This window comes from Haliaeetus leucocephalus, unplaced genomic scaffold (genome assembly GCF_000737465.1).
Source record: "Haliaeetus leucocephalus isolate CR32 unplaced genomic scaffold, Haliaeetus_leucocephalus-4.0 Scaffold184, whole genome shotgun sequence".
NCBI lineage: Eukaryota > Metazoa > Chordata > Aves > Accipitriformes > Accipitridae > Haliaeetus > Haliaeetus leucocephalus.
Genome location: NW_010972620.1, coordinates 7,405,725 through 7,432,878, shown reverse-complemented (window position 1 = coordinate 7,432,878; position 27,154 = coordinate 7,405,725). Strand labels below are relative to the sequence as shown.

Here is a 27,154-nt window from a genome sequence, read left to right as displayed (position 1 = left end):
TTTTCTGGACAGGCTGTTACAATGCCCTTTGATTGGCATCTTCCCTGTCAGCCTCCAGCAGTTGCCCTGCAGTGATTAAAAGGTCTTGTTCAGCAATACACAGCATCATTTGTAAACAGCCCAGATACCATGCCATTTAAATTGCCTCAGCCCACCTGGGTGGGTGTGCAAATCTCACCAAGCCAAGATCTGACAAGAACACTGGGACAGTTCTCCCAGCTTGCTCCAACTGCTTGAATATAATGAAGTTTTTAAGAGGGCTTTGACACTTCTTTCACTTGATTTTCAGCTCTTTCAGCTGCTCCGATGAACACAGTCAGAGCTTTTAAAATACAGTCTCTAGCCTCCTCTGGAAAAGAAAAGATATATACTCTATAATTCTACTCTGAAGATTAACTTTCTTTGCCATTGCTCATAAAAGAAACACAAATATAGCCCTATCTACTCATCTGTCCTCCCAGCTGCTTACCAGTTTATCTTTTTCTCCCTTTCTGTGTGTGTGCATATCTTTGTATTGTTTGAGGGGAAAGGTTGGTTGGCTGCTTTTTTACAATGTTTGCATCCATTTTCTTCTCCTCCTCATACTCAGAAAAAACATGACAGAGTGGAGACATAGCAACACCTCTTACCAAACTGACATAACTCCTGTAATTTCTTCAGGGAATCATTAACATCATGGGCACATGACCCTACTAGAAATGAGATATGCTATGATATGTTTTTACTTCCAATCAGCCTGCTACACCTATGAAGTGCATGAAAGCCCTGAGCTGTATTTTTTGTCTAATCAAGACAGTTACCTCAGAATCATAGAATGGTTTGGGTTGAAATGGACTTTTAAAGACAATCTAGTCCGACCCCCTGCCATGGGCAGCGACATCTTTCACTACATCTGGTTGTTCAAAGCCCCATCCATCCTGATCTTGAACGCTTCCAGGGATGGGGCATTCACAGCTTATCTGGGCAAATGTCTCACCACCCTCATAGTACAGAATTTCTTCCTTATATCTAATACAAATCCACCCTCTTTAATTTTAAAACTGTTCCCTCTTGTGCTATGACTACAGTCCCTGTACCAGTAGAGTCTCTCCATTTTTACTGTAGGCCCCCTTTAAGTACTGAACAGCCACAATATGGTCCCCCTGGAGCCTTCTCTTCTCCAGGCTGAACAACCCCAGCTCTCCCAGCCTTTCTTCATAGGAGACGTGTTCCAGCCCTCTCATCATTAAAGCTCTCTGATCTTCTCGAAGTATGTATTCTGTATTTTTCCTACTTGCTTGCCTGGGTGCAATAGCCAAAGAAGTAAAAAAAAAAAAAATTCAATAGCACTGATACAGTTAATGATTATAACTTGATAATATAATTTACTATCTGGGCTTTTCTATTGTTCATTTTATGCTAGTTTTTAAGACACTGCTGTTATTTGGCTTTATTACTCCCCCCCCCGCCTTAAGTTTTTCAAGGTTACATTATGATTAGAATTAGCTGAGAATCTTTTCAAAAAGTGTCTCATTTTGATTAAAAAATATTACATTTTGCAGACATTTTAATGAGCTTTTTAACCTCTTATTTCTGTTTTTTTCATGGCCAGCTCTAATTGTGATACCTTGACTTACTGACTTTTAGAAAATAATTTCTGGTTGAAGGCATGACTTGATCTGAGGACCAGAATAAAAATCTAGTCTTTAATGAGCAATTTCTGCATATGTATTTTGGCCATACTGAACTATATGCACTTTGACTACTGTTTTTGCAACTACTGGTCACAAATATTTGGATTTGCAAGTCACAAGGTATCACTGTTGAACTTTGACTAGATGACTGGACCACTTTAAAAAAGCAAGAAAAAAAGTAAAGTAATTCCCAATATGACTGATTGACTGATTGTGTTCACATTTGTATTCACTATAAACCAGCGCCTTTGCCAGCAAAATTCCACCATAGGAATGTATGCTGAAAATCACCAAGTATCAGAAAAATAAACTCAGAAGTATTTAAATAAAGCATTTACCCAACTCTTTTAACTAACATCTACTGCATTCTATTCCCCTAATGCCAACTACATTAGTAAACACTGTGCTATCAGCAATAATCCATGTATATTAACTTGCTGTTTCTGTATTACCCTGCTGAACTAATACTGCTTAGAATACTCCTTCCTAGTAATCAGGGTATTTTCATAGAGCACAGTTCTAGAATTGCTAAGCACCTTGATAACTTTCATGCATTCTTCTGTCACAGTACATTTAACAGCAAAATCTCAAGAACTTGCCAGAGAAATAATAAAAACCATGAAAACTGTTGATACAATGTAGAACTGCAGTGTCTTGGGGTTGTATGCAGTGTGGATTCTTTTATGTTTCCGTTAGACACATAACATACAGTTGACTCTCTGAGTGGATTATGCTTTCCTCAGTATACCACTTTCACATACCTAGATTATGCAGATATGTGATAAGATACATGAATTATAGCAATTATTAGAGGTGTCAGTTTTACAGTAGCCCATCACTAAAGCCTGCCCAGCACAAATGTGTCCTCACAACCTTTTAATGAGGTAGAGAATTACAGATCCCTTTTTCCTCCTTGCTTTTTTTTTTTTTTTTTTAAGATAAGAAAATTCCAGTCACCCCTCATTCTAAAGGATTAAGTTTATCTGCTGTCGTGGTTTAACCCCAGCCATCCCCCATCTGATATCTTCCTCCACAGAGTGACATAACAATCTCTTTCATCACAAGTGTGGATGTCAGGGCATCACTTAGAGCGGTAGGTGGAAGAATGAAAAGGGGGAACAGAGGAGCTCTGAACAAAGATTCTATGTTCATGTTAATGACTCCTCTTAATGAAACAGAGGATACAAGAATACAAAATACATATGAGCTACAAGGAGCTGAGTTGTCTCTACACAGTGTTTTCTCGGAGTTACGCAGTAGGCATCAGTAGATTGCTTTGATGTTGTTCTTCAGGGGATTAAATTTCTCTGGGATGGTAGTAGGAGGGGGTGTTTCACAGAGCAGCCAAAAATAAGTGAATAAAAAAGAAAATTCTCTTGGAAACAGATATAAGAAATGCAGCTGTAAAAGACACTACTGTTTCTCTGACATCATTTACAGGCAGAGCCTTCTCAAGACTAAAACTAGCAAGCTCAGTGGTGTTTATTTGCAAGACTTAAAGTGACCCACAAACTATTTACAAGACCACATAACGGAGTAAAATGGCAATTAAAATATCTGTGAGCAATCAGGAAAATGCACCTTTGCTTTCATCAACCATTTGAATCTGTTTAAGTGTCTTTAAAGTCTTCCAGATGTTCCTTCCCTGTCAAAAGAAGCAGCGTTAAGTAAACACAGCCTCAAGAAGCCCTGATGCCAAAAGCTTTGCTCTGTGTCTTCCTGATCTGTCCCAGCGTCTTCCTGAAAAGTCCCAGTTTAGATAGTCCTAGAAGCAGTCTGTATTAAAGCAACTCCTCAGCCTTCCTTAGATATTGGAATATAGCCCTCATTCTCTGGACAATACAGCTGTGTCCTGGTTGATCTCTTCAAAACCACTTGATTTAGAGAAAGCACCAGGAACAGGAGAGAGTATCCCCACAGTCTTCTTTCCTTGAAAAGTTGTGACTTCAGGACATTTTCCTTCACTATTCCTTTCTGTTCTTAAGAATAACTGGAAGTCAGTCATCTGACTTTTCAGGTTGATTAGACTCTGCATATTTCTAAGCCAAAATGTATAATAATTAATCAAAAAAACCCCAACCACAGGGCACTGAGCAAGGCTCTACCCAACTTGCACATCAGCACTGGCTATAGAGCTGTTGCTGTAGAAGTTTGGATTTCAACTGTACATCTGCACCCTCTTACGTCCCAGTTCTCTTTTGCTTTTCTTGCATGGGGAGTCAGCAGTGGCCACACTCTGAGAGCAAAGGGCCGACCTTCTGATTCAGCACTACAGTGCCTATTTTGTCCTCAGGTACTTGGCTGCACAGAAATGGAAATGCATAGAAAAGCCCATTGTTGCTCTCTGTAGTGTACATGTTCTCAATTACACATGCACAGCTCTGTTTTCTACTATGGATGGTTTTGAGGACAGACAGTGTCCATATAATTGCAGCTAACAGTATTTTTTTCCCAAGGTGGTGACGATCATAATAAATAAGCCAGAATAAGATGCAACACTATCTCCACAAGTTGTATTATTTTTACTTTTGATAGCAGAAGTACAGTCTAGCTTACACTGAGGTGTGTTATGCAAGGGACATTTTGTTCAAGGTGAAAATACAGGCTTGCAGTTTCATGTTTTGTTTATGGCTGTAGGGAATTAGATGGGCGGTTGGAACATCTTTTCATCTTTTCAACTTACTCTTTGCCTTTGAAGCTCCATGCCTGAGTTCTCGTATTTGTTAGGTTCTAAGAGACCTTCAAAGTGTGAGCTCCATGGAAAGGGAAAATGAACGTTTTCATCATTATTCTTATTGCAGGCATCCATCAGCTCAATTCACAGTAAACCACTACTGTAAGTAACGATGGGAAACTTCAAGAGGTTTGGAGTGTAGTACAGGACACAGGGATCCAGGAACAGGGACATTCTTTCCAGCTTTCTAACCTCTTCAGTGAGTACAATTTTGTTGGATGTCTCAAAGACTGGGTTCCCAGATTTCTAGGACCTTCTGCTTTTATTAGCCCAGAAAAAAAACAAGAGATATGTGGGGCTGTGTGTTTGCATCTGACATTTTGAAACCCTGTTAGGAGTCCTGGAGAAAAGAAATAGGAGTGACATAAATATATATGCACCTATCTATACAGACACTCGCACAAAACCAAGTTTAAGTTAAAAATGGAATTTAGTTTGCAAAAGCTTCAGCTAACACAGATTCTGAGAAAGGATTAAAAAGCAGGAGCAGCAAACAAAATCTCTGGTATATCCTTTGCAGACCAAATATAAATTCAACTTTGGAAGTAAATTTGACCTAGAGCTCTTACTTCTTCCATAAATTAAAAGAAAATATTTGACTGAACCACTCCTGAATCTTGATATGTTCAAACCCTGTGGTTTTGGCACAAACTTATAGTTTAGAAGTTACCATGGAGGTCTCATTTTAATCACCTGGTTCAGCTCATCCTGATTTCAAGATGACTATTTTATCAAAAGCTTCTCTTTTAAAGGCCAGATTCACAGGACATGGGCCAACTTCTGCTCACAGGTGGACTACTGCTTCCACAAAGAGCTGATGAGAAGCCTCGCAGATTTACACCAGTGTAAGCAAAAAGAGGAGTAAGCCAAAATATAAAAAATTAAACTTATCTTTGATTTAGACTATGACAACCACATTTGCAGGAAAACAGTCCAGTGTCTCCTTCGTTCCTCAGCTTTCTTTTCCACATAAGTCGAAGTTACACTAATTGCTATTGCGTGACAGCATGGAGGTGTTTCAGATAAGTATTTTACTGCAAGCATGGTTACAGAGCTTTACACTGCGTACGCAAATCACTGGTATGGAAAGCAAATGCAAAGAGATCTGCCTGCAATCAGAACATGAGAAGAGAATCAGTACACCAGAATCACTGGGTAAATCTGTGATGACTAGAACTGAAGGAGATGAGACTCAAAATAAAGAAATTTGCTAGTAGTGAAGAACTGCAGAATAAAGTTTGGACCTACATCCGGGGTTATTTTTCAGTGGTGGTGGCTACTACAAGTGTTTGAATCTGAAGTCAAATCATCTATTACAGACACCCCATATATTAAAAATTGTGAGATGCTCAGATTTAATCATATCCATGTAGGCTATGGCCCTAAGTGAATTTAGATACAAAGTGTATAGCGTAAGTTAATGCAGCAAAGAGTTAAGCTTGCATCAGTGACAAAGAGCTATGATACTTCTTTAAGGTAACTTTGGCATCAAACACGCAAACGTTTTGCCAACACTGTAACTGACTGACATTCAAAGATTCAGCAAGAGGAACTTACACATGACTGATTCATACAGCCTGAAATCTGACTGGAAATCTTGCACTGCTGCTTAGAAGCAGTATTGCAGAGTGATTTAAGCTCATAATGAAGAACTGTGTGTGCCTAGTTGAATGGTCATTAACTTGCTCACTTTCAAGGACCGAAGCAGGTTTAACAGCAGTTAAAAGCATAACACCAGCCACTGGAGGATGTCCACTGTTACCCGTGGCAGAAATGCTAGTATCCTCAAAGACTCCAAGACTTCAGTCTTTGGCCCTCCCTGGTAGCAGGACCAGATTGATCTCTTCTTTGTATTTGGTGCAAAAGCAAACAAGTTTATGCTGAACAGAGTTGTGTTCGAACTCGAAATGTTCACAGGAAATTGCAGAACTCTCCCCTCCCAAATCAATGCTTTCTTCAGAATATTATTCAGTATATTTCAGTTGTACATCATCCTTAGATCAAAGACTCCATTTCCAAGTGCTGTATAAACACAGTAACAGGAGGAATAATGCCCCTTTCAATACCAGGTCTAAATTAATTTCGACAAATCAGCAGTACAGATTGCATTCAGCCATGTTGCCTTCAAGCCCCCATTTCAACATCTCTGTACATATTGGGAAGCTGTGTCTAGGAAATGAGGAAGGGGTTTTTGCTCTTACCAGTAGAACCTGTTTGGTGCAACTCCCTCATGAAGAAGCAGCCATCTTCTGCCAAACTCCACTGAACTGAATAACTGGGGACAAAAACAAACAGTCATGAATCACAGTAAAACACAAAGATAACAGAGAAATTAATCTGAAGAAGCCTCTATCACTTCTGAGATAGTGACTTGGACTTTTACTTCTTCCAGTCTCAAAGGCACACACCTGAGGCAGCTGAAAAGTGTCTGCAGTGACTTTTATTGGCAGAGGCAATAGTGTGCTGTGTGACATGGGACACAAGTGGTATTACCTGAGACATCACTGTATGGGTACACCCAACAACCTGCCATGACTGCAAACTCATCACCTAGCTCTTCGTGGCACTCTCAGGTAATAAAATCATGCAGTGTGGGAAGGCTGCATTTTCCTTTTTTGAACTTGTGGTGGATACCAAATGTACAGCATCACACAGCAGTGTGATAACCTAGCCTAGCTCTGACAACAGATATACACAGTTGCCTTCCTTGATACTATCTCAGAAGGTCATTCTTTCTCCAGTTACCAGTAGCCATCCCTAGACAGCTTGTTCAATCTGGCACCAAAAAAGTGCTCAAACATGTCCAGACTTCTCTTGCAGGACTAAATGAGTTTAAATAGCACAAGTTACTTGTACCATGGAAACTCACAATTCTCCCTTTGCTCCTGTCCTTCTGCAAACAATGTGACACCTTCTCCTAGTCTGGTTACACAAACAATATCCAAATATATCAATCATTTCAGAAAATCTTTCCATGATAAATACCAAACCAGACTAAGAAAGGTCAGCAAAAAAGGCATATTACAAGTATTATAAATACTTTGACACATCTCTGTAGAATGATATACAAATGTTACTGTTACAAAGCATTTACAAACAGCTGTTCTCCGTAAATGCTGCCATCAGGTAATTCTCGGAAGGATAGTAGAGGGAAGGATCACTTGGGTTCTGTCTTTCTTATGCTTTATTTAACTTCAAATTTCTCATATGGGAAGCACTAAGAGGCAGTCAGCCCTATTTTTTTTTTTTTGCAGATTCATCCTGTTTCCCCTCTTTCCCTTGCTTGATAGACTTGGTCTGTCCCCTTTTCTGGCAAGGAAGATATTGGACCCCTTTTTTGAACTGTGAGCTGCCTTTTCACGACACCACTTTAGGGATCTTGCACAAAATGCAAACAATCTGAATCTTTATGTGTAAACCTTGACAAATTTTTTTTTGAATGAGTAGTGGCAGTGGATTGGCAGGAAAGAGAAAGATGGATGCCTGTGAGAATGACTGAGAAGGAAAGAAGATGATTTTAAAGCTTTGTGTTGATCAGAAAGATGGTTTGAATGTATTTTAAGAATTATGAGACTGGGATGTAAGAAACCTTGAGATCTACTTCTTATTTACATTCCCAATGCAAACCCCTATATCCCTCAGCTTCCCTACTGTAAAACCTTCAAAGAACATGGAGAAATTAATTACAACAGCTTTTTAGTAAACAGTAGACTGGCATATGTTGAAATCTACTTTAAAATATGAAAGCTAAAAATTCACCTCTTTTTCTCTGAACACTGTCAAAGAACAGAGAGGGAAGAAGGTAAGACGGGATGGAAGATAACAAGGGTAAGAAAAGGAAAAACACTTTAGCTTTGTGGATAGAAATGCATCCCCTTTTAAAACTTCATTGGTGAGTCCGTTATTCTTCCTTAAGTAGAAGATTCTAGTAACATTCTTGTTTGAAACTTTAGGAGACCCTAATTATAACTAAGGAAAACTTTCATTTTTGAAAATTAAAGATGATCTTTAGGAACATTTAACAATGACTTTTGTAAAGTGCTTTGAGGTCACCTAATCAAGAACTTTACCATTACAGGAGGTATTTTTCCCCCTTCACATTCAAAATCCATTTCTAGACCTGCTTTTGTAATTGCAGCAAAACCAAAACCATAATAACAATAAGCTACTGTCAATTTATCTCTCAGATGCCAATGTTTTCCCTTTCATGGCAAAGTAGTTTCTTTTGTGCCAATTAATATGTCTTTGACATACAGTAATTGAAGTTTTAATAAAGTTCAGATCATCCTTTAATTAAGAACAGGGAGCAATCCAAACAACTCAGCAAACACCTCTGCTTTTCCAGACCAGGGATACACTGGATGTAACCTCTCCAGGGACACTGATGTTCAGATGGCAGAAATCACCACAGTGAATCTTGGTTTTCCCCTTTTGTATCTCTCACCCTACTCCCTCTCCAGTTTCCCTGAGCACAGCTTTCAGCAGGTTATCCCCTCTCTGAATTTAACGGTGATAGTATCCAGAGTGAATTAAGTACAGCCTGCAAAAGCTGTCTCTGTGCTTGTGTAGCGTCCCCCCTGCCATGCCTGCAGTCCCACTGCAGTGCCAGGTGGTTGAATGGCCCCGGTGCCACGGCTTCCCCCTGGCTCTTTCAGCACAGCTCTTCAGAGGGGCTCTTCTCCTGGTGCATCCGACAACTCCCCCAGCAGAACAGAAGCTGTGATGCTGCACAGCACCCAGGGAGCCCTACTTACTCTTGGTGTGTGCTCTGAGTGAGACATGTGATTCAGGTAATACGTGGAGAAGTGCAAGACTTTACAAGTTTGTTTCAAAGGGAGGAAATGGGTATAGCAATTCTACTGTCAGGGTTGGCCTTTCAAATTAGAAGCCGGTGCCCAGTGACCTGGAGACAGTGCGTGAGAAAAGGCAACAGCTCTCAAAGGGAAATATCAGCTCTCTGGGAACTCATGCCAAAGCTCTCATTGTCTTTGATGAGACACTTTAATAACCAACCTTTAGAAGGTTTTTCCTCCTTTGCCATTATCTCAGCACCAGTCTCAGCCTTTACTGACTCACAGCAGCACAAGCAGCATTAATATATCTTTAGCAAAGAGGGAATTCCCCACCTTATATGTCAGCCCCCCCAAAAAGAAAAAAAAAAATCCTTTGCAGTAAGGACTTTTTCAGTATTTTATTCTAAGTATCATTCATTTTAGACTGAGTTTATTTAGTTGGACCAGAAAAAAGAGAAATATTTGGAGGCTTTTGTCAAATATCAGTTATGATACAACTGGGATTATTTTTCCTGATTTAGCAATTATAGTGCTCGTATGGATATTTTTTAAACTCAGCATCATATTTTGTTGTTGTTATAAAAGCCCTCTCTCTCCTGGGACATCTTGTAATAGACTGATGCATGCAGTTCTTTCAGAGATGACATTTTATTTTCTTTGGCAAGCACTGCTGTCTTAATGACAATTTTCATCATTAGACTGAAATTAAGTAATGTTCTTTGCTACACTTCTTCATGTACCACAAGTAGAAAAGGAATCTATTACAATTTCAATGTTTGTTTTCTTCTGAGGGCCAAGCAGTGATCTGACACTTCTGTTTATACTGAGATAAAACTGTTATGAAGTACAAACCTTATACTGATCTCTCAGATTTGACCCTTGTTCATCAGGGAATAATTCTCTTCTTGCTTCCACTTCTCTTGTATATTTATTTTTCTGTGTAATACCCGAATACTTAAGAATAATTAACAGTCTGGTTTTGCTTTGTTTTTCTTTTTAAAATCCTAACATTCTGTGAAGTAGAAACCTACCACCTACCTCTCTTATATGGGAAAACAGAAATGCAGCAGAAAAGGAAAAGCTTACAAGGTTACAAATACCTTCCGAGGCTGAGCAGGGATTCACATAAACCCCCTGAACTGCAAGACAAGCCCCCAGCTATAGAAACAGCCTTCTTGCAACACGACTTTACTGTCTTCTGGAGTAGGGAAAGCTGACATCTGAAAACTAAACTTCTTTCCTTATCTACACCAAACAATATCTGTACACTACTCACTCTGTTATTTGTTTCCCAACCTCTGTGAGAAGCATAAGAGCTGCCCATGTATTTCATAGCAAAAGCGTAAGCTTCACCTTAAAATGCTCTGGGAAATCTGGGTAACAGCAGGATACAGTTGCCACATAACCTTCTCTTTCCCTTCTAATTTCCTAATCTTTCCAGCACTAATTTTAGACTTGTGTAATTTTTTTGCATTTTGGGCTATATTCTTTGATAAAATTTCCAATTTAAGACATTCAAAACATTCTTTAATATATAGATATTTTTAAAAACAAAAAATATTGTTTGTAAACAAAGGATAACTTTCCTATAATCCAATGAAAATGCAGAAGAAAAATAAAATATTTTAGAAATATTTGTAGTTAAAAAAACAAGCATTTGATGAAGGGGAAGAAGCTGTATGTATAAATTCTCAGTGAAAGTAAAATATTTAACAGAAATTAGTCAAACCTGATTGGTTTATTTACTTTACTTCAACAGCTTGCACTATAAAAAATAACAAAATTCCAGAAAATGTAGGGAGAAAAAATGATATTTTTCTAAAATGTTCCACTAAGAATAACTGGCATTTTATTTGACTCAACTGATCTAGACTGCAACATCACTTCTGGAAGGGAAAGTGTGCACTAGTGAAGAAGAAAAAGAACTCTACGCTTCTCTCTACTTCAGCTCTGGAAAATCTCCCCAAAGCAAAAAGCTCTCAAGATCTTAGCTTCATAAACCCCTCTAGTTTTTGGATGGTTCTGGATACATTCTGCCATGCATCTTTCTTTGCCCTTCTGCCCTGTCTTGCATAGAATGAACGCTTGTATTGTTTCATAATCTACCCATGTGCTACGGGTAACTGTAAAAGAGCTCTGGCGCCTTCCATCGTTTGACTACATCTATTTTATTCTTCCCTGGTTCGCCCATGTACTGTACCTCCTACACATCTTCCCTTCACTCAGATTTCTAACCTTTTTAGAGTAGAAATCACCTGTTGTAGCATGTGTTTACACAACATAAAGATTGCTGGGGCTCTCAGTAGCTTTTATAAAGACAAGGAAATTTTAAGTGTAGATAAGCGTAAGGCCAAGTGTTCCCCACAACAGATATTTCAGTAAAAGGTTCCACTATTCAGAATGGGGGAAATTACATGATTATGCCATATTTTTTCTAATACTTTTGTTTTCATCCACAAAGCAGCACAGCAATCCAAGAGTTTTGTACTTTCCTCTGGAACAAGGTGGCTACTATTGGAAATGTTGAATAAGAAAAACAACAGTTCTGCCATAAGATTTCCATATTACACTGGCTTCAGAAACAGCTTTCAATAATTCACAGGACTCAGAAAATATTTAGATACCATTGATTCCCTTCTTCTCATTGTTCATCAGTGTCTTATGTTTTATAAGTCTCTGAACTGAAATACTATCACATTTGAACACCAGAATTAATATCAATGAAGTTGGTATTAACTTGTATGTTATATATATAAAACACGTCTTATACATAGCTTATATAACTGGACTATCAAAAAGGGATTCAGAAGGTAACCAACTCCTTCAATAGTTCTTCCAACGGACACATCTTAGTGAACATTATCTCTAATAAACAACTACTTACTGTAAAGAACACAATCTTCTCACTGTTTTAGAGATAAAGGTTGCATATCTCCACTAAAAAAAACTATAGAGAAACTTGAACGTGTAATATACAGACCCATCCTTAAAACACCTCTCCTAAAGGGATTGTGTGGGTGTCACAACTGCTATGAAATTTCAGACCTTCACTCACTTTTATGGAGCTAAACCAAATGACAGTAACTGAGGATTCACCTCTCTCTAATTTACTGGCAGTCTTATTTGGCTTTGTCTTTCTTTTTATTAGTCTATATGCATTTTAAAAACTCAAAAACAAGTAGTTAAGATATGAGCTTTGAGGGCCTAATGTTGTCTACACATCAGACAAATTTAATTCATTCTGATGTAATGACCGATGGTATGAGATTATGTCCTACAGGACTCTGCTTGTCTGTTTGGGTTTGACTGAGTTATGAAGTTGAGATCTTCTGACATAAACTCACATCTTTAGCACAAAAAAAAGAGCTGTTAACAGTTTCATAAAGTATTGTACCTGGACACTCACTTTAATAAAATTGTACTGTGCACCACTTGTTTCCCTTACAAACACTGGATTTTCCCTGAGATTTTCCTAACCAAAAATCTGGCTCTTATGAGGCGGTTGAATTGTTTATTTGGTTGTTGAACCTGACGGGTAAGAAAGCATGGTGTCAACCAGATGTTGCTAGTAAACACAAACTTGTCTTAAAGAGAGCAACCCTCATACCTCCCCTGTTCCAACAAGCTCTGTACTCCCCAGAGCCAGTGGGTAACTCTGCTACCTGCATACGCATCAAACTCACCATAACAAAAACTTACACTTGCAGTAATCTATATATCATCCAAGAAGAAAGACAAACATTTCCTCATTTAACATCTGACTTTGAAAGCAAAGTTACTGTGGTGGGTTGACCCTGGCTGGACACCAGGTGCCCACCAAAGCCGCTCTATCACTCCCCTCCTCAGCTGGACAGGGGAGAGAAAAATATAACAAAGGGCTCATGGGTCGAGATAAGGACAGAGAGATCATTCAGCAATTCCCATCACAGGCAAAACAGATTTGACTTGGGGGAATTAATTTAATTAATTACCAATCAAATTAGAATAGGGTAAATGAGAAATAAACCCAAATCTCAGAACACCTTCCCTCCACCCCTCACTTCTTCCTGGGCACAACTCCACTCCCAATTTTCTCTACCTAGCCCCCCAGCGGTGCAGGGGAATGGGGGTTTACGGTCAGTTCATCACACGTTGTCTCTGCCGCTCCTTCCTCCTCAGGGAGAGGACTCCTCACTCATCCCCTGCTCCAGCGTGGGGTCCCTCCCACAGGAGACAGTCCTCCACAAACTTCTCCAACGTGAGTCCTTCCTACAGGCTGCAGTTCTTCACAAACTGCTCCAGCATGGGTCCCTTCCACGGTGTGCTGCCCTTCAGGCACAGACTGCTCCAGCGTGGGTCCCCCACAGGGTCACAAGTCCTGCCAGAAAACCTGCTCCAGCGTGGGGTCCTCTCTCTATGGATCCACAGGTCCTGCCAGGAGCCTGCTCCAGTGTGGGCTTCCCACAGGGTCACAGCCTCCTTTGGGCATCCCCCTGCTCCAGCATGGGGTCCTCCCCAGGCTGCAGGTGGAGATCTGCTCCACCGTGGACCTCCATGTACTGCAGGGGGACAGCCTGCCTCACCATGGTCTTCCCCATGGGCTGCAGGGGAATCTCTGCTCCAGTGCCTGGAGCATCTCCTCCCCTCCTTCTGCACTGACCTGGGGATCTGCAGGGCTGTTTCTCTCACATATTCTCACTCCTCTCTCCAGATGCAGTTGCAGTTGCCCAGGTTTTCCCCCCCTTCTTAAAAATGTTATTACAGAGGTGCTAGCACCATCCCTGATGGGCTCGGCCTTGGCCAGCAGTGGGTCCATCTTGGAGCTGGCTGACATTGGCTCTGTCGGACACAGGGGAAGCTTCCAGCCACTTCTCACAGAAGCCACCCCTGAACCTCGCCCACTACCAAAACCTTGCCACACAAACCCAATATAGTTACACATATGAACTACCAAGAATCTGAATGACCCACCAATTCTGATACAATGCCATTTGAAGGGTCATTATGCTATTCAAGACCTACCATCACCCCTTCTGTTCTCAAGAGTTTCATTTTCCCAGCCAAAGCTTTCTGTCACACGTGGAGTCCCTCATAGCTTCAGTTTCATTTTAATGCCTGAACAAATTGCTGCAGATATGACTGACTCAGAGTGCCCATGATGTTTCATCATTCAGTGTTTAAACTAATTGCGTATTCTGATTAAATATTTGGTTCTGATGCTTCCTCACACACTGATCTTGAATCATGTGGTAGTTCCACGTGCTTCCTATGCTGATGAGGATATTCAATTTTATGCACTGGTTTAATCTCATGCAAAAAACTTTATGCACGTGGAAATCCAGAATCTGGCTAAAGGAAAGGTGATTTAAATTGCATGCTGGAAGTGACATGAGGGAAATACTTTGAGCAAGTTAGTAGGTCCCATTATTTTTCTTTCACTTAAGAAATTTCCCCTAAACAAGTTATAGTGGAATACAGCAGTCTAAGTTTATTTGTTGATTGGATTTACCAACTTTGGTATTCTTATATTCACAAAAGAAAAAGCTCTCTTTCTCTCACCTCTAGTTTCCATGAAAGCTCCACTCATTCTTCCTGGACACAGATCAGACCAAAGCAATTCAACCTACACTACAGTATTGACCTAAAAAAACATACACAACTGGAAAACTAGCTCAGATCATCTTCGAAAACACTGGGTTTGATTCAAATTCACCACTAATTCCCCGAGAAGGTTCCAGAGTCGATCCCCCTGACAGTTTCTTCACATATGCTGATTTCTTGCCTCTTACACTTCCTGGTGTTTCTATAAGATGATTACAACTAACCCTGTTCGTGTTGTTTCACCCTCACCCCTTCAAATTTAATCTATTCACACACAAAAATCCCCAAAACACCATGTTGTGGTGTAAAAGGAGCGTAGGGGGACAGGGAATGGGGGTTGGGGTCAGTTCATCACCTGTTGTCTCTGCTGCTCCTTCCACCTCAGGGGGGCGACTCCTCACTCTTCCCCTGCTCCACCGTGGGGTCCTTCGCACAGGAGACAGTCCTGCACAAACTTCTCCAGCACGGGTCCCTTCCACGGACCAATCTTCAATCACAGACTGCGCCAGCACAGGCTTTCCTACAGAGTCATGGCCATCTTGGGGGGCATCCTCCTGCTCCAGCGTGGGCTCCTCCCCGGGCTGCAGGTGGGCATCTGGGCTGCGGGGGGACAGCCTGCCATCTCACCATGGGCTGCGGGGGCAGCCCCTCCTCCGGCACACCTCCTCCCCCACCTTCTTTGCTGACCTTGGCGTCTGCACAGGGGTTTCTCTGACACTCCAATCTCCCCCCACCACTGCAGGTTCCCCGTCTTAAATACATCATCCCAGAGGCACTACCACCATCGCTGATGAGCTTGGCCTTGGCCAGATGTGGGTCTGACTTGGAGCCGAGGAAGCTTCTAGCAGCTTCTCACAGGAGCCACCTCTGCAGCACCTCCCCTGCTATCAAAACCCCACCACACAAACCCCAAAACCACCAGTGCACCTAAACCACAGATTTTCTACTGATGAACCATATAAAGATTTGAGAGATCACATTTTCCTCACCTTTAGAATATTTTTTTTAAATTTATCTCAATTTCACCAAAAAATACAACATTCCAAAAGCACAGTTTAACTTCAACTACAAACATAACAGAGTCATACTGTATAAAGACAACTCTTTATGAAGATGCAACAGTGTAATTTGAAATAAATGCAGGCAAGTCCTTCTCCTTATTCCCATTCATTTATACTGAATAATTTTATTGCTGATAAATTGTACTTTACTACCACCGCAGGTGTATTTGAAGAAATTCTAGTCTTCTACAAAGTTTCAGTCATTATTCTCATTGTTCATAGGGGCATTATTCAAATGTTATTCAACTGTGAAAGACCATATTTAGAACTAATCTAAAACCTTCAGGAAAGCAAAGAGCAATAGGATAGACATCACATGGATTGCTTCAATTCAGTGATGTACTACTTCAGTTTAAGTCTCTCTTGCATTTCTTTTGCTTTCTATGCAGTCTGCAGAAAAGGATGGGGTTAGTGCATCAGGTAAGGACTTAAGATTGAACATGTTTATATAGGTATACAGAGTAGTCCTTTATGATCTTTCAGGCCCTTATGCCCTTGGATCTACCTGCTAGATGCTACCTGGATGAAAAGTTATCACAGTGGGAAAGAAGTTTCCACGGTGGTGCTACAGACATCTCAAACAGTGAAAAAGAATGAGCAGGGACTTGAATGCACACATATTCCCAACATGCATCCAGTGCAGCTTATTTGGGTATCAAAGTACATTAAGTTTAAACAAATTACTGCACAGGGCATTTCTTCTTCAGAGCAGTCAAAGGCTGGGAGGTATGCTGTTATTCCATGAATAACACTATTCTTCGTTTAGAAGAGCCATGGACCAGGCTATTCTCTTCCAACACTGAATGTAATAGAACAGTATGTTTTGTATAAACAAAGAATCTGAAATTGTGCATGGTACTTCCTTCCTGGAGTGGAGCATAAGACTCATGATCCAGGATACAAAAATGGGCTACAGGGCTGATACTCGTTTACTTCCCTGATCTCTGATCTAATTGCAAATTATGGTGTTAAGCTGCTTGGATATCCTTGAAGCAATGAAGTTCATAGGACATTGCATAGACTTTGAACATTTTAAGTTGCAGCAATGCATTAATCATGCCACGCAGAAGCCATCAATAAGGTTACCCAATAATTGGTGTTTATTGAATTCTGATGGAAACACATCAGAGTGATAAAGCTTTCAGATACCTGCTTCAGAGCCCATTCAAACACCAGTGAGATCTGCAGCTCTGCGGCTGCTTTTGCTGGTGAACCGCACACTACTGTCATGTAGACTTGTTCATTATGATCACAACAAAGCAATTTCTTTTGTGCGTGTTCATCAGACCAAAGCATCCTGCAGATGACCCTCAGCTTTCTTCGTACCTATTCCTCAATAACTCCTCACACATTCTCAGATATGAACGACATCAGCTGTTGTTCTGGTTTTGTGGCAGTTTACAAGCAACTGTATTAGCATGATGTCTCCAGTGCATTCAATTCATATGCTAAAAAAGTGTCAGGAAACACATCTTTACCAGCAGATATTTAAAGGAATCTGCCTGGCATATATATTTTAAAGCCAGAAGGAACCACTAATGTCATCAGTCTGTTATCCTCCTAACAGATGCTGCAGAATCTTTACCACTATCTCAAGCAGCAGAGAGAATTATTCAGGCCAACAACTGATGGCTGAACTAGATTGTATCATTTGGAAAGACAACCAATCTCAAGTCTAAGGGATGATGAATTTACCACTCCACTTAGTATGTTGTCCTCAAGGTTAATTCCCTTCTTTGTTAAAAAATACTGTCTCTGAAACAGGTAACAGGATATCGTGCACTTGCTTTGTGTTGTGTTGTAAATTTACTAGGTAGGTTCATAACTGTTTAAATAACTGCATTACATAAACGCATTTTTGTTTAAAAAGTGTGTTGTATTAGAATAAGAACAGAACAGAAAAGGCTTATTACAGCAGAACTTAGGGCAAAGTGTCAGAATTTTCATGCACACATGCTTAGCTTTAAATTAAAAAATAAATTATTGTTTATCATTTGCATTGTATTAAAACCTATGGCTCCAAGTGAATTTATTGTTGACAGGCACTTTGTATAATAAGAAACGGGAGACATGTTGGAGAGTACAGTCAAAACAAATGACAAGAGGTAGAGAAGGGAGAGGTGAGTCATCTACAGAAAAAGGAAGGGAGTTGCTCAACACCACAGAGATCGGTGGCAGACCTGGTGATATGGAGTACATTTCTTTATTCCTAATCCAGTGAACTGTCCAACTCTCATGGAAAGGAAAAAAGCAATTTTTTCATGGAAGTAGGAAAATTGGAGTTATGTAGAGCACAGAAAACCTTGCAGAGAAACAACAGATCTACCCACAGCTATAAGTATGCATCCAACGATCCCAAAGCAGCAAAAGAACAAGTTCTCTAGGGGTACAGAGGGCTGATGTTTACACAGATGGATAAGCAAGGACATACTGATTTGCCTAAAGATGAGTGAGTCAGTAGTAAAGAGCGCAGTGATTACTGCTCAAGAGTCTTTTCTTCTGTTTCACTGATCACACTCCTGGCCCAGAAATGTATCTTCCTCTCTGGACTGCCAGGCTGCCACTGGGCTCTGCCAGTTGATTTTTTATTTTTCTTTTTTATTATTTATTAGAGGAGGACAGAATGTTAGAGATTCCTCATACTTTTAATTCCATTCTTTATTTTAAATTGTTACCACAGCACACTATGCTTAGTGAGGTCTGTAAAAGACTGATGCGTACTCTAGGAAAGTATATTTTATGACATAGTTTGTACACTGGCTTATGGCCAATTAAAAAAAAAAAGATACAATCTGACACCATTATTCTTCTGACTGAGACAATGCTGAGGAACTGACTGTATGAGAAGAAAGGAGGAAAACTCCTAATAAAGTAACAGCCAGATTAATAGTTTTGATGTCCCCTCCTTGTTCATTTTCAGTATGCTAGTTACCACCAAATGCTTATCAGTTTGCCTAGAAAAAAAAGGCACATTTGCAAAGAGTTGTGTGCAAGATGTGTTATCAGCATGCCTGACAGGTGTCTGTGCTTAAGCTCCTCACACAAATGGCATGCACAGCCCTAGCTACAAACGTGGCTGTTTCTGTGCGTGACTGATCACTTGCTTAGAAACATAACCACATGGAAAGTCTTAAAAATAGGGACTAGTATTCACAAGGCCTTTGTGTGGAAGGCCCTTTCCATCCCTGGCACAAGTGCTGGTAACCCAGAAAGGACATCTGTGATCATGCAGAAAGTGCAACGTTGCAAAGGCTGGGACAAACAACTTTTAATGTGCAAATTCCTTATTACTTTTCATCTTCAACAATCTGCGTCAAAGAGAATCAAGTCTGCTGGAAAACTGGCTTGGTTGATTAGCAGTGCCCCAAATATTAACACACATAGAGTAGACTGTTGCAGGAGTAATGCCGCAGGGAAAGTGGGTTATTCACATAGGCTAATGTTAGCTTTATGCAAACTAGCTCCCTGGTTGTGTCTGTAGTCTGTCAAAAGAGATAGGCTTTTCCAGAGGATGATTCAAAGTGGCTAATGCTTACCACTCTAGTGAAGCTTTTTACCTCTCCATTAATTTTAGATGGGATTAGCCTCCCTCAGCTAACACTAGTCCAAGTGAATAGCCCTCTAAATGTTGTCAGCAATGTGGAAGAAAAAACACTCCAAAATGATGTCGCCTGATGTTAATGGAAATTTTTTAAAAAAACCTATGATGCAATTTCTGACAAAATAAATCTGGTTTATGTAGGCAGTGACTGTTACTACTGAAATTAAGAGGCTGTAAATAAAAATGGAATAATTTTGGTTGAAATGAACCTCTGGAGGTCCCTAGTCTGACCCTTTTCCAAGCAGGGTCACCCTCAAAGTTAGATCCTAATGCAGGGAAATGAAAGGCTTTAGAATTAGGAAATGCATCCAAAATAGTACATGGCATCTTCACGGCCAAATACTGGCTACATCTATGGCAGATACTCTACTGTCAGACACAGGCATTAGACCAAACACATGGATAGATAGGGCTGACGGTACTTTTAAGAGTTGGCCTGTTCTCTCACACAGACATCCTGTGACCATATGCATCCTTATCTCTAAGTGGTTCCTCTGTTTTCTCTTCCACTTGAACGCATGAGGAGTGGACCTCCTTTACTGTAGGAAACTGAAGAAGATGACATGGTTTGATGCCAGATGCTGTCCCACAAGCAACAGAATATTGATTTGTTAAACTTCAGCACTGTAGCTATTCAGCCAAGTATGTAAATGTCCCTAACTCATTGATCTCCAGCATCACACTCAGAGTAAATAAAGGTAGATAGATGGAATCAGATATTTGGGAAAGGCCAAAATGAAAACAGTAAGAAAAAAAAAGGAAATGTAAACCTCTTCATTTACTAGTGCTATGTTGACAGAGCTCCTTTAGTCTGGGGTGCCTTGCTTTTCAAGAGTTCATTTAAAATGAAAGAGGAGAAGCAACAACAATAACTCCATTTTAAACCTGCTTTTTCAGTCTCTGTTGCTGCCTTCCAGTGCTTGAGTGCCTTTGCGCATTTATTCCTGACCTGGGCAATTACGACCCTGCATTTCGCCTGTCTGACTTGTGTTTCCCAATATCACCTGTATTTCATGTCTCCAAATATCTCTGTTATTCATGGCTGATTACTAACCATTCCTCTGTGTCTGATCCATCTGAATAGCAGAAGATGTCTCCACATGAAGCAGAGGCTCTTACATCGCCCCCTCTGATTACACAGCAAACCACTTTTGAAGATTACATAGTAATACATAAGCAATACTGCCATAAAATACAGCCTCTCATCCCACAAGCAAGCTGATTAACCCACAAAAGCTCACACATACAAGACCTCCGACAAGCTTTTGCCTCATAAGCCATGCTTTACTGTGTCTGAAGTTTCCTCCTGAATTGTAACTCCTCTTACACAGAAAATGGAGAAGCATGCAGTAGTTCCACAATTACGTGGTAAGAATCAGCCATGTAACAACTGTACTCTCAGCCAGAACAATGAATGCAATCATGAAGCAATTAGTGCAGGTGGCAGATGGTTTGCTGCTCCTTTTTTCTCAAGACTGGCAGGAAAAAGTCATGACTGAATAAGGGACTTGTCTGTCAGCAGTGGTAATTTAAGTCTGCTGCCCAAGGCAGAGACACAGGGGAGAGATATGTGAACGAAAGCAACCGAGTCACTGAAGCTTAATGAGTTATTGCTCATCAGCTGAACCCCAGTAATTAACCACATTCACCCACACACAACACCCAAGAAACTGGGACATAAAATGACTTCAGTTAACACAGATTTCCCTACCATTGAGTAAATCACTATTCAACCAAACAAAAAAAGATCTGTAGTACTTATCACAGTGATACACTCAGTGGGCTGTGAAGAGATTGAGGGATGATGCTATGTGACCCATTTCCTGTTCATTACAGTTGAGCAACAAGAGGCATGCACTATTGGCTTTGCCCTCATCAGTCCTGAATTGGATGGACAACTTCCTAAAATCAAACCAGTCCAGACCCAATGTGATTCCTGTCTCTCCAGTTCTTGCTCTATTTACCACCTGATTCTCCTGGTCCCACCTGCTGCAACAACAAGATGCAAATGGATGGCAACAATGACGTTGCTTGCTAGAAGGATGTAAATGTGTTTTCTAGTTGATTCTCACCTCCATCCTGAACATCAACTGCAAAATTAAATGACTGTGACAATCCTAACTGGTCAAAATCCAACTAACTCCTTACAACCCCCATCAACAAAACCTTCACAGCCTCTTCAGTCAGTGGCATCAGTGATATCAAAATGTAAATTTCTTACCATGCAGATACATTTCCCTTACTTCCTCAGGTTACTCTTAGTGTGTACACAGTGCCTGGTATCCAAGGAGTAATGGGTTCTCTTTCCTTAAATACAGCCTTAGCACGAGATCGCGAAATAGCAAACAGCAGTGTCGTTTATTTCAAACTACCCACAGTTCCCATTGCAATTATCTAAATGCCTGCAGGGCCTCTTAATTACTCTGAGAAAATTCTGCCTTTGGATATACAAGCACGAAACCAATGGGAGTCATTTACACTTAGCCACAGGCTGACCTCGACCCTTAGAGTTACGTTTAATTTAGTCCAAGCTGGTTAATACTCTTTGCCTGTTGGTTACCCTCTACAGTTCTTGGCCAAGGCTTGCTGAAGTCAGAAAATGTATCCATTAGACTTTAAAGTAGAAACCAGGCCTGCAACTCATGCCCATACAGAGTACTTTAAAATTCTATTTTAGAGTTAATTGGTACGGATCTACAGACCTTGTGCTACATGATTTTTCTCTTGCAACTACTGTATTGAATTATCAACAGTTATCCAATTTGCTAATCAATGTCATAACACAAAGAAATTTTACCGTACAGCCTGCAGCCTCTCACCCAAAACACCCCATACACACAACTCCGACACCAACCCCATAAATTCAGGTTAAGGCACAAAAGGGCCCTTTGTTCTGATATCCGGATTGTTGTTTAGGATTCTGTAGAATAAGAGTGGGAGTTTCCTATGGAATAGAGACAATATACTTGCTGGTAGCGTTCTACCATAAATTAGATGAGCATTAGCTGTATGGACTCTAATTCACAATTATTTCCTGAGCAGGCTGAATACCACAAAAGCTGAAATTCATTTTCTACTATTTCCTACTTTTATTTGACAAATTTACCACTGAAAGTTTCATTGATCCTCATGTAATAAATTTCCTGTTACTAACACACAGTAACTTTCATTCCAATGGGTCCTAAAAGAGGGCAGAGACCAGAATCTGTTCAGTTTCATCTCAGTCCAGAGAATTCAACAGCCACAAGGGAAAGGAAACATTTTGACCTTGTCTAATTACATACTGAACACCCAGAAATAATTTAATCTGCACCTTCCTCTGAACAGATTATAACCACAGTACACTCTACAAAACGCTGTCAGACAGGTGAGTGAAAAATATTGCATGCAATTGACTCTACAGGAAGAATTAGGCAGGCAAGATGCATTTCTCATAGTTGGAAAGGATATTAAGCTACAGCCCTGGAAGGATACCGGTTTTGAGTTTAAAGCACAGGACTGAACTTCTATTCCAAAAATTCCCATAAGATTATTTTTTGACCTTACCTACTTATTTAGCTTCCTTATACCTTTATTTTCTTAGGCTTACAGTAAAAGTAACAACAAGCCTAATTTAGGCTAAAGGAAAATTAGTTAATGTTTGTAAAATGAATTCAAGTACACAAATAGAAAACATCATAGAATTCAAACTTTTAAGTTGATATTTACGTTAATGTATAACCTGAACAATTCAGCCAATACTTTGATTATTGATTAGATTCAGATTCTCATAGATTCATCATATGTAAAACAAAAAGAGACCAGTAAATTACTTTGTATAAAGGCTTATATACTAGATGCCAAGATATTTCACCCTTTTACCTCTGTTGGGAGCTCAGCAAATTGTGTTTTGGTATTTTTCCAGTTTTATTCAAAAACATCAAAATGTCAGGATGTGAAATCCGCTATTTCTCAGAGCAGTTTGCTCCAATGGCTAGTTACTTCACAGTTGAGTTTATCTGCCATTCACTCCTAGCCATCAATTCTTGTTAGAGGTTTTTTTTTGCTAGATCAAAATGCTTACTCACATGTTTTGTCTTCACCCATGGAGGTATTTATGGACAACAATATAGTTTCCCTTCAATCTGCTTTTTGGTAAACTAAACAGATTGAGCGCTGTGAAGTCCTTCACTGGAAGACAACTGACTTGTGAGTATTGATGTGCCTGATTTTCAAAAAGTTCTAACAATGAGGCCTCTTACAATCAAGTCTCGTTCTGCTATCTCAAGTAGGCCAGCAAAAAATCAAGGCAAATCTCACAGCATATTTATTTGACCAACGGATTACCCGTACTGAAGGAACTGGACTTCAAAGGAAATTGACTCACCACTACTTTTCTCTTAGAAAATCAAAGGCTATTTGAAAATATGCCAACCAGATAGGAACAAGGAGTGTCTTATACTGTTCTTGGAGCTGGTGCTAGGCTGGAGCAAAAGAATTGTTAAATAAGAGGACAGAAAGCCTCATTAGAGGTTTATTCCTATCGTGAAGAATCCTAGCTGTCTTCTCTGCCCATTAACCATCACATGATATTGCCAAAAGGACTGATGAATAAATGCACACTGCCAGGTCAGTCATAGAGGGCTAGGCCCCAAGAACACAGTGGGTGCCCATGTCCTTTACTTTGCCCTTTACATTGAGACTTACTCAATGTTTCTTGCTTGGAAATACCAGTTTGGTATTTCCAAAGACTTTCCTGGTATCGCCCCAAAGACTGTCCTGAATGCTCTGCAGCAGTTACGTAGAGAGATGGAGAAACCCTAGGTTCTTCCTAAGCAAACAAAGCAAAATGCTGCCAACCATTCTCACCTTCTGATCTTGGCTGTATGCTAAGATCCAATCTTCCTGCTTGGGGTGGAAGAGCAGACTGTGGATGTAGAAGTTCAGACGGTATTTTTGATAGGTGGCCCCTTCATCAGAACTGATTAATAAGCTGCTTTCAACTTCCGGATCAGTCAGCAGCATTATCTATACAGAAGGAAAGATGAAAATACAGTGGTGAAGAGAAGTCAGATGAAAAAATAAGTAAGCAGCTAGGAACTTCAGATAACCTTATTAAATATGTCTATTTCAAAAGGTTTCAATGTAATGTCAAAACTAAGCATAGCCAACCTTTCAGTAAGGAAACAGTATATTTCAGCTATGTATATAAACACATAACATAAGATCAAATAGGAAGAATTACTTTACTGGTAGTTAAAATAGACCTAAATGAAGCTATGCTTACATTATCCAAAAAATCAAACCTGAAATTTGTAACGCCAGAGTGCAAACTTACTAAGTTACCAGACAGCCACAGTGGGCTGCTAGGGTCTTCATGAACAATCTATTGGAGTGGCAGACAAGAAGTTAGGTGTTAAGAAAAAAACAGAGACAGAGAGAGAGGAGACACACACAGATGATTTCTAATGGTGAGGATTGTTAGACTCTGGCAGAATTTTCAGAGAAGATGACAGTTTCATTGCCTGAAATGTTATAACCTGGCTGTCTGCAACAAGCAATCTTTCTTTGGCAGGAGAACACATTTGATAACGTGCTGGGTTCTCTCCATCTCCAGTTTCTATGGTGCTGTGAATTATAGATTTGGTAGTATATAAAAAATAATCTCTGCATAGTAACGTTGCTTTCTAGCTTTGTCCAAGAATGTTACTTGAGGAATGACAGAAGATATATGGCTTGCAGTAGTAGTAGTTACTTCTCCCCATTAACTGTGGTATTAATTAGTCTGCATTGCTGGTGAATCAGAGAGAATAATGAGATACTCCTCTCGTGTCTCTGCATGAGAGAATATATAGGTTTGAGCAGTAGAAAGGGATCATTCCAGTATTTCAGCAAGCAACAAATACCCCTAAGGAATAGGAACGAGACACCATGAATGACAAACATGAAAAGTTCTGAAGAATATTTGCCTGGGAAGGTATTAAAGCCTTGAATCATTAGCATTTTATTTTTTTTTTTTTTTTAAGTACTAGTGCTGCTGTTGCTTTGCAAATGGCAAACACTGATCTGTTCTTAGACAAGCCTGAAATGAAAGGATCCACACTTGGCATTTCTCAAAGCAAATTCCTACCTGTGTTTGGGCACTACAAAAATCACACACTCCATTTCCTTCTCTTTCTTTCATTTAGGTAGGCAGAGTTAGATATAATTGAACTCACTACCTATGAATTATAGGGCACCATAAGTCTTGACAAACACCAGATGCTAAAGAATTGTTTGTATGTGAAGGTGTAAATACGCACATAATCTACACAGGAAATGTCCTTCATTACTGGGTAACTGCCACAGGTTTTTATCTTTCTCTAGAGAACCCCTTGGTAGCATAACAATTTGGCCTGTGACTTGGAAGTCTGGGGTTCTTCAAAATCTCTGAACTTTAATATCTTGAATGACCGTAGACCAGTTACATTACCACACTGTATCTCTAACGTAAAATAGGGTGATGTTTCCATTGTAGTGTAAAGTACAGTCTCCTTTTGTATCTCTGATTTACTTTTGAAATCTTGTGATGAAAACATGCATTATTAGATTTAAAAATTCTCATTTTCATTTAACACTTTCAAATACATCAAGCATATCATTGATGTGACTTCTAAACTGAAGATTGCATGACAAAAGCTACACAGAAAGCATTAATAATCAAAACACAAATATATAGACCATCTACTGTCACTAAGCAGCCTATCCAGCTTCTGATGCCAAAAATTAATTGTGATGTTTATCAGTCGGTTCTTTTTTTTCTTACCAGACTAACTTCTGGGACAATGTTCCTATGGTTAACATTTATCAATTCAGTACGATGATTCAAGCATTATGATTTTCCTATTTTTATGACTTCCTTCCTGAGTGGATTTTGTTTATGTTGGTATTTGAAAATATCACAGCACAGCATTAATTTGGACTACAGCAACTAGAGCAGAAATAAGCACAAATCAATGGGCTTGATCCGAGCTCCCTGAAGTTAATAACAGTCTTGTCATTGACTTTGGATTGTGCCTCTAAGGCAAGTTGTTAATCAAGATTCAATCTAGTCTCACATATTTCCTTCTACCTGCACAAGGAACCCATCTGATCTCATCACTGTCACATCCAAGCACATCACTGCCTTAACACATTTTCTGTCAGGCCACTCCTCTGAAGTGTAAAAGTGCTCTTATCTCCATGTCTTAGAAAGGGAGTTGAGGGACAAACTGTTGAGGCACTGAAGCACCTAATTCCTCATTCAATCAATAAAAGTTAAGTACCTAAACAGACTTGCCAGCACTGCTGACTTTGGCTTTAATCTGCTAACTATCACCCTGGGCTATTACTACTGTGTTTTCAGGTATCTACAGTCTCCAGAAACCTTAGCTGTTGCATTGTGATAACCAGCCATTCTGTACATATGAAGTGTTTCAGGACACATCAGTTTTGCTACATATGCCAATAGCAACAGTGTCTTAGATGTGGTGGACCTGTGCAGAACTGCTGCTGATTTACGCAAGGGCATACAGAGAGTCGGAGATGGGAGGGAGTTGACAGATGACTCTCTAGCCACTACTCAGATTGTTAACTATGAGACCAACTTTCAGCGCTGGGACAGCATCGTCTGCTCCACTGTTGTACCCCACATTGCCAATCACTTTGCTCAGATGCCATAAAACAAAACAAGCTAGAGTTGACTAAGCAGTCAC

The 27,154-nt window shown here is 39.9% G+C and overlaps 1 protein-coding gene across 1 annotated transcript in view; it reads right to left on the bottom strand.

Moving 5' to 3' along the window:
• The window catches only part of SORCS1 (sortilin-related VPS10 domain containing receptor 1), a 310,060-nt gene that overhangs the window by 94,593 nt on the left and 188,313 nt on the right, over positions 1-27,154 (bottom strand). The window contains exons 5-6 of the mRNA XM_010564989.1: positions 24,291-24,449; positions 6,609-6,682 (exon numbers count right to left, since the gene is read on the bottom strand). Coding sequence (XP_010563291.1) covers positions 6,609-6,682; positions 24,291-24,449 — 233 coding nt within the window. The remainder of the gene's footprint in view (positions 1-6,608; positions 6,683-24,290; positions 24,450-27,154) is intronic.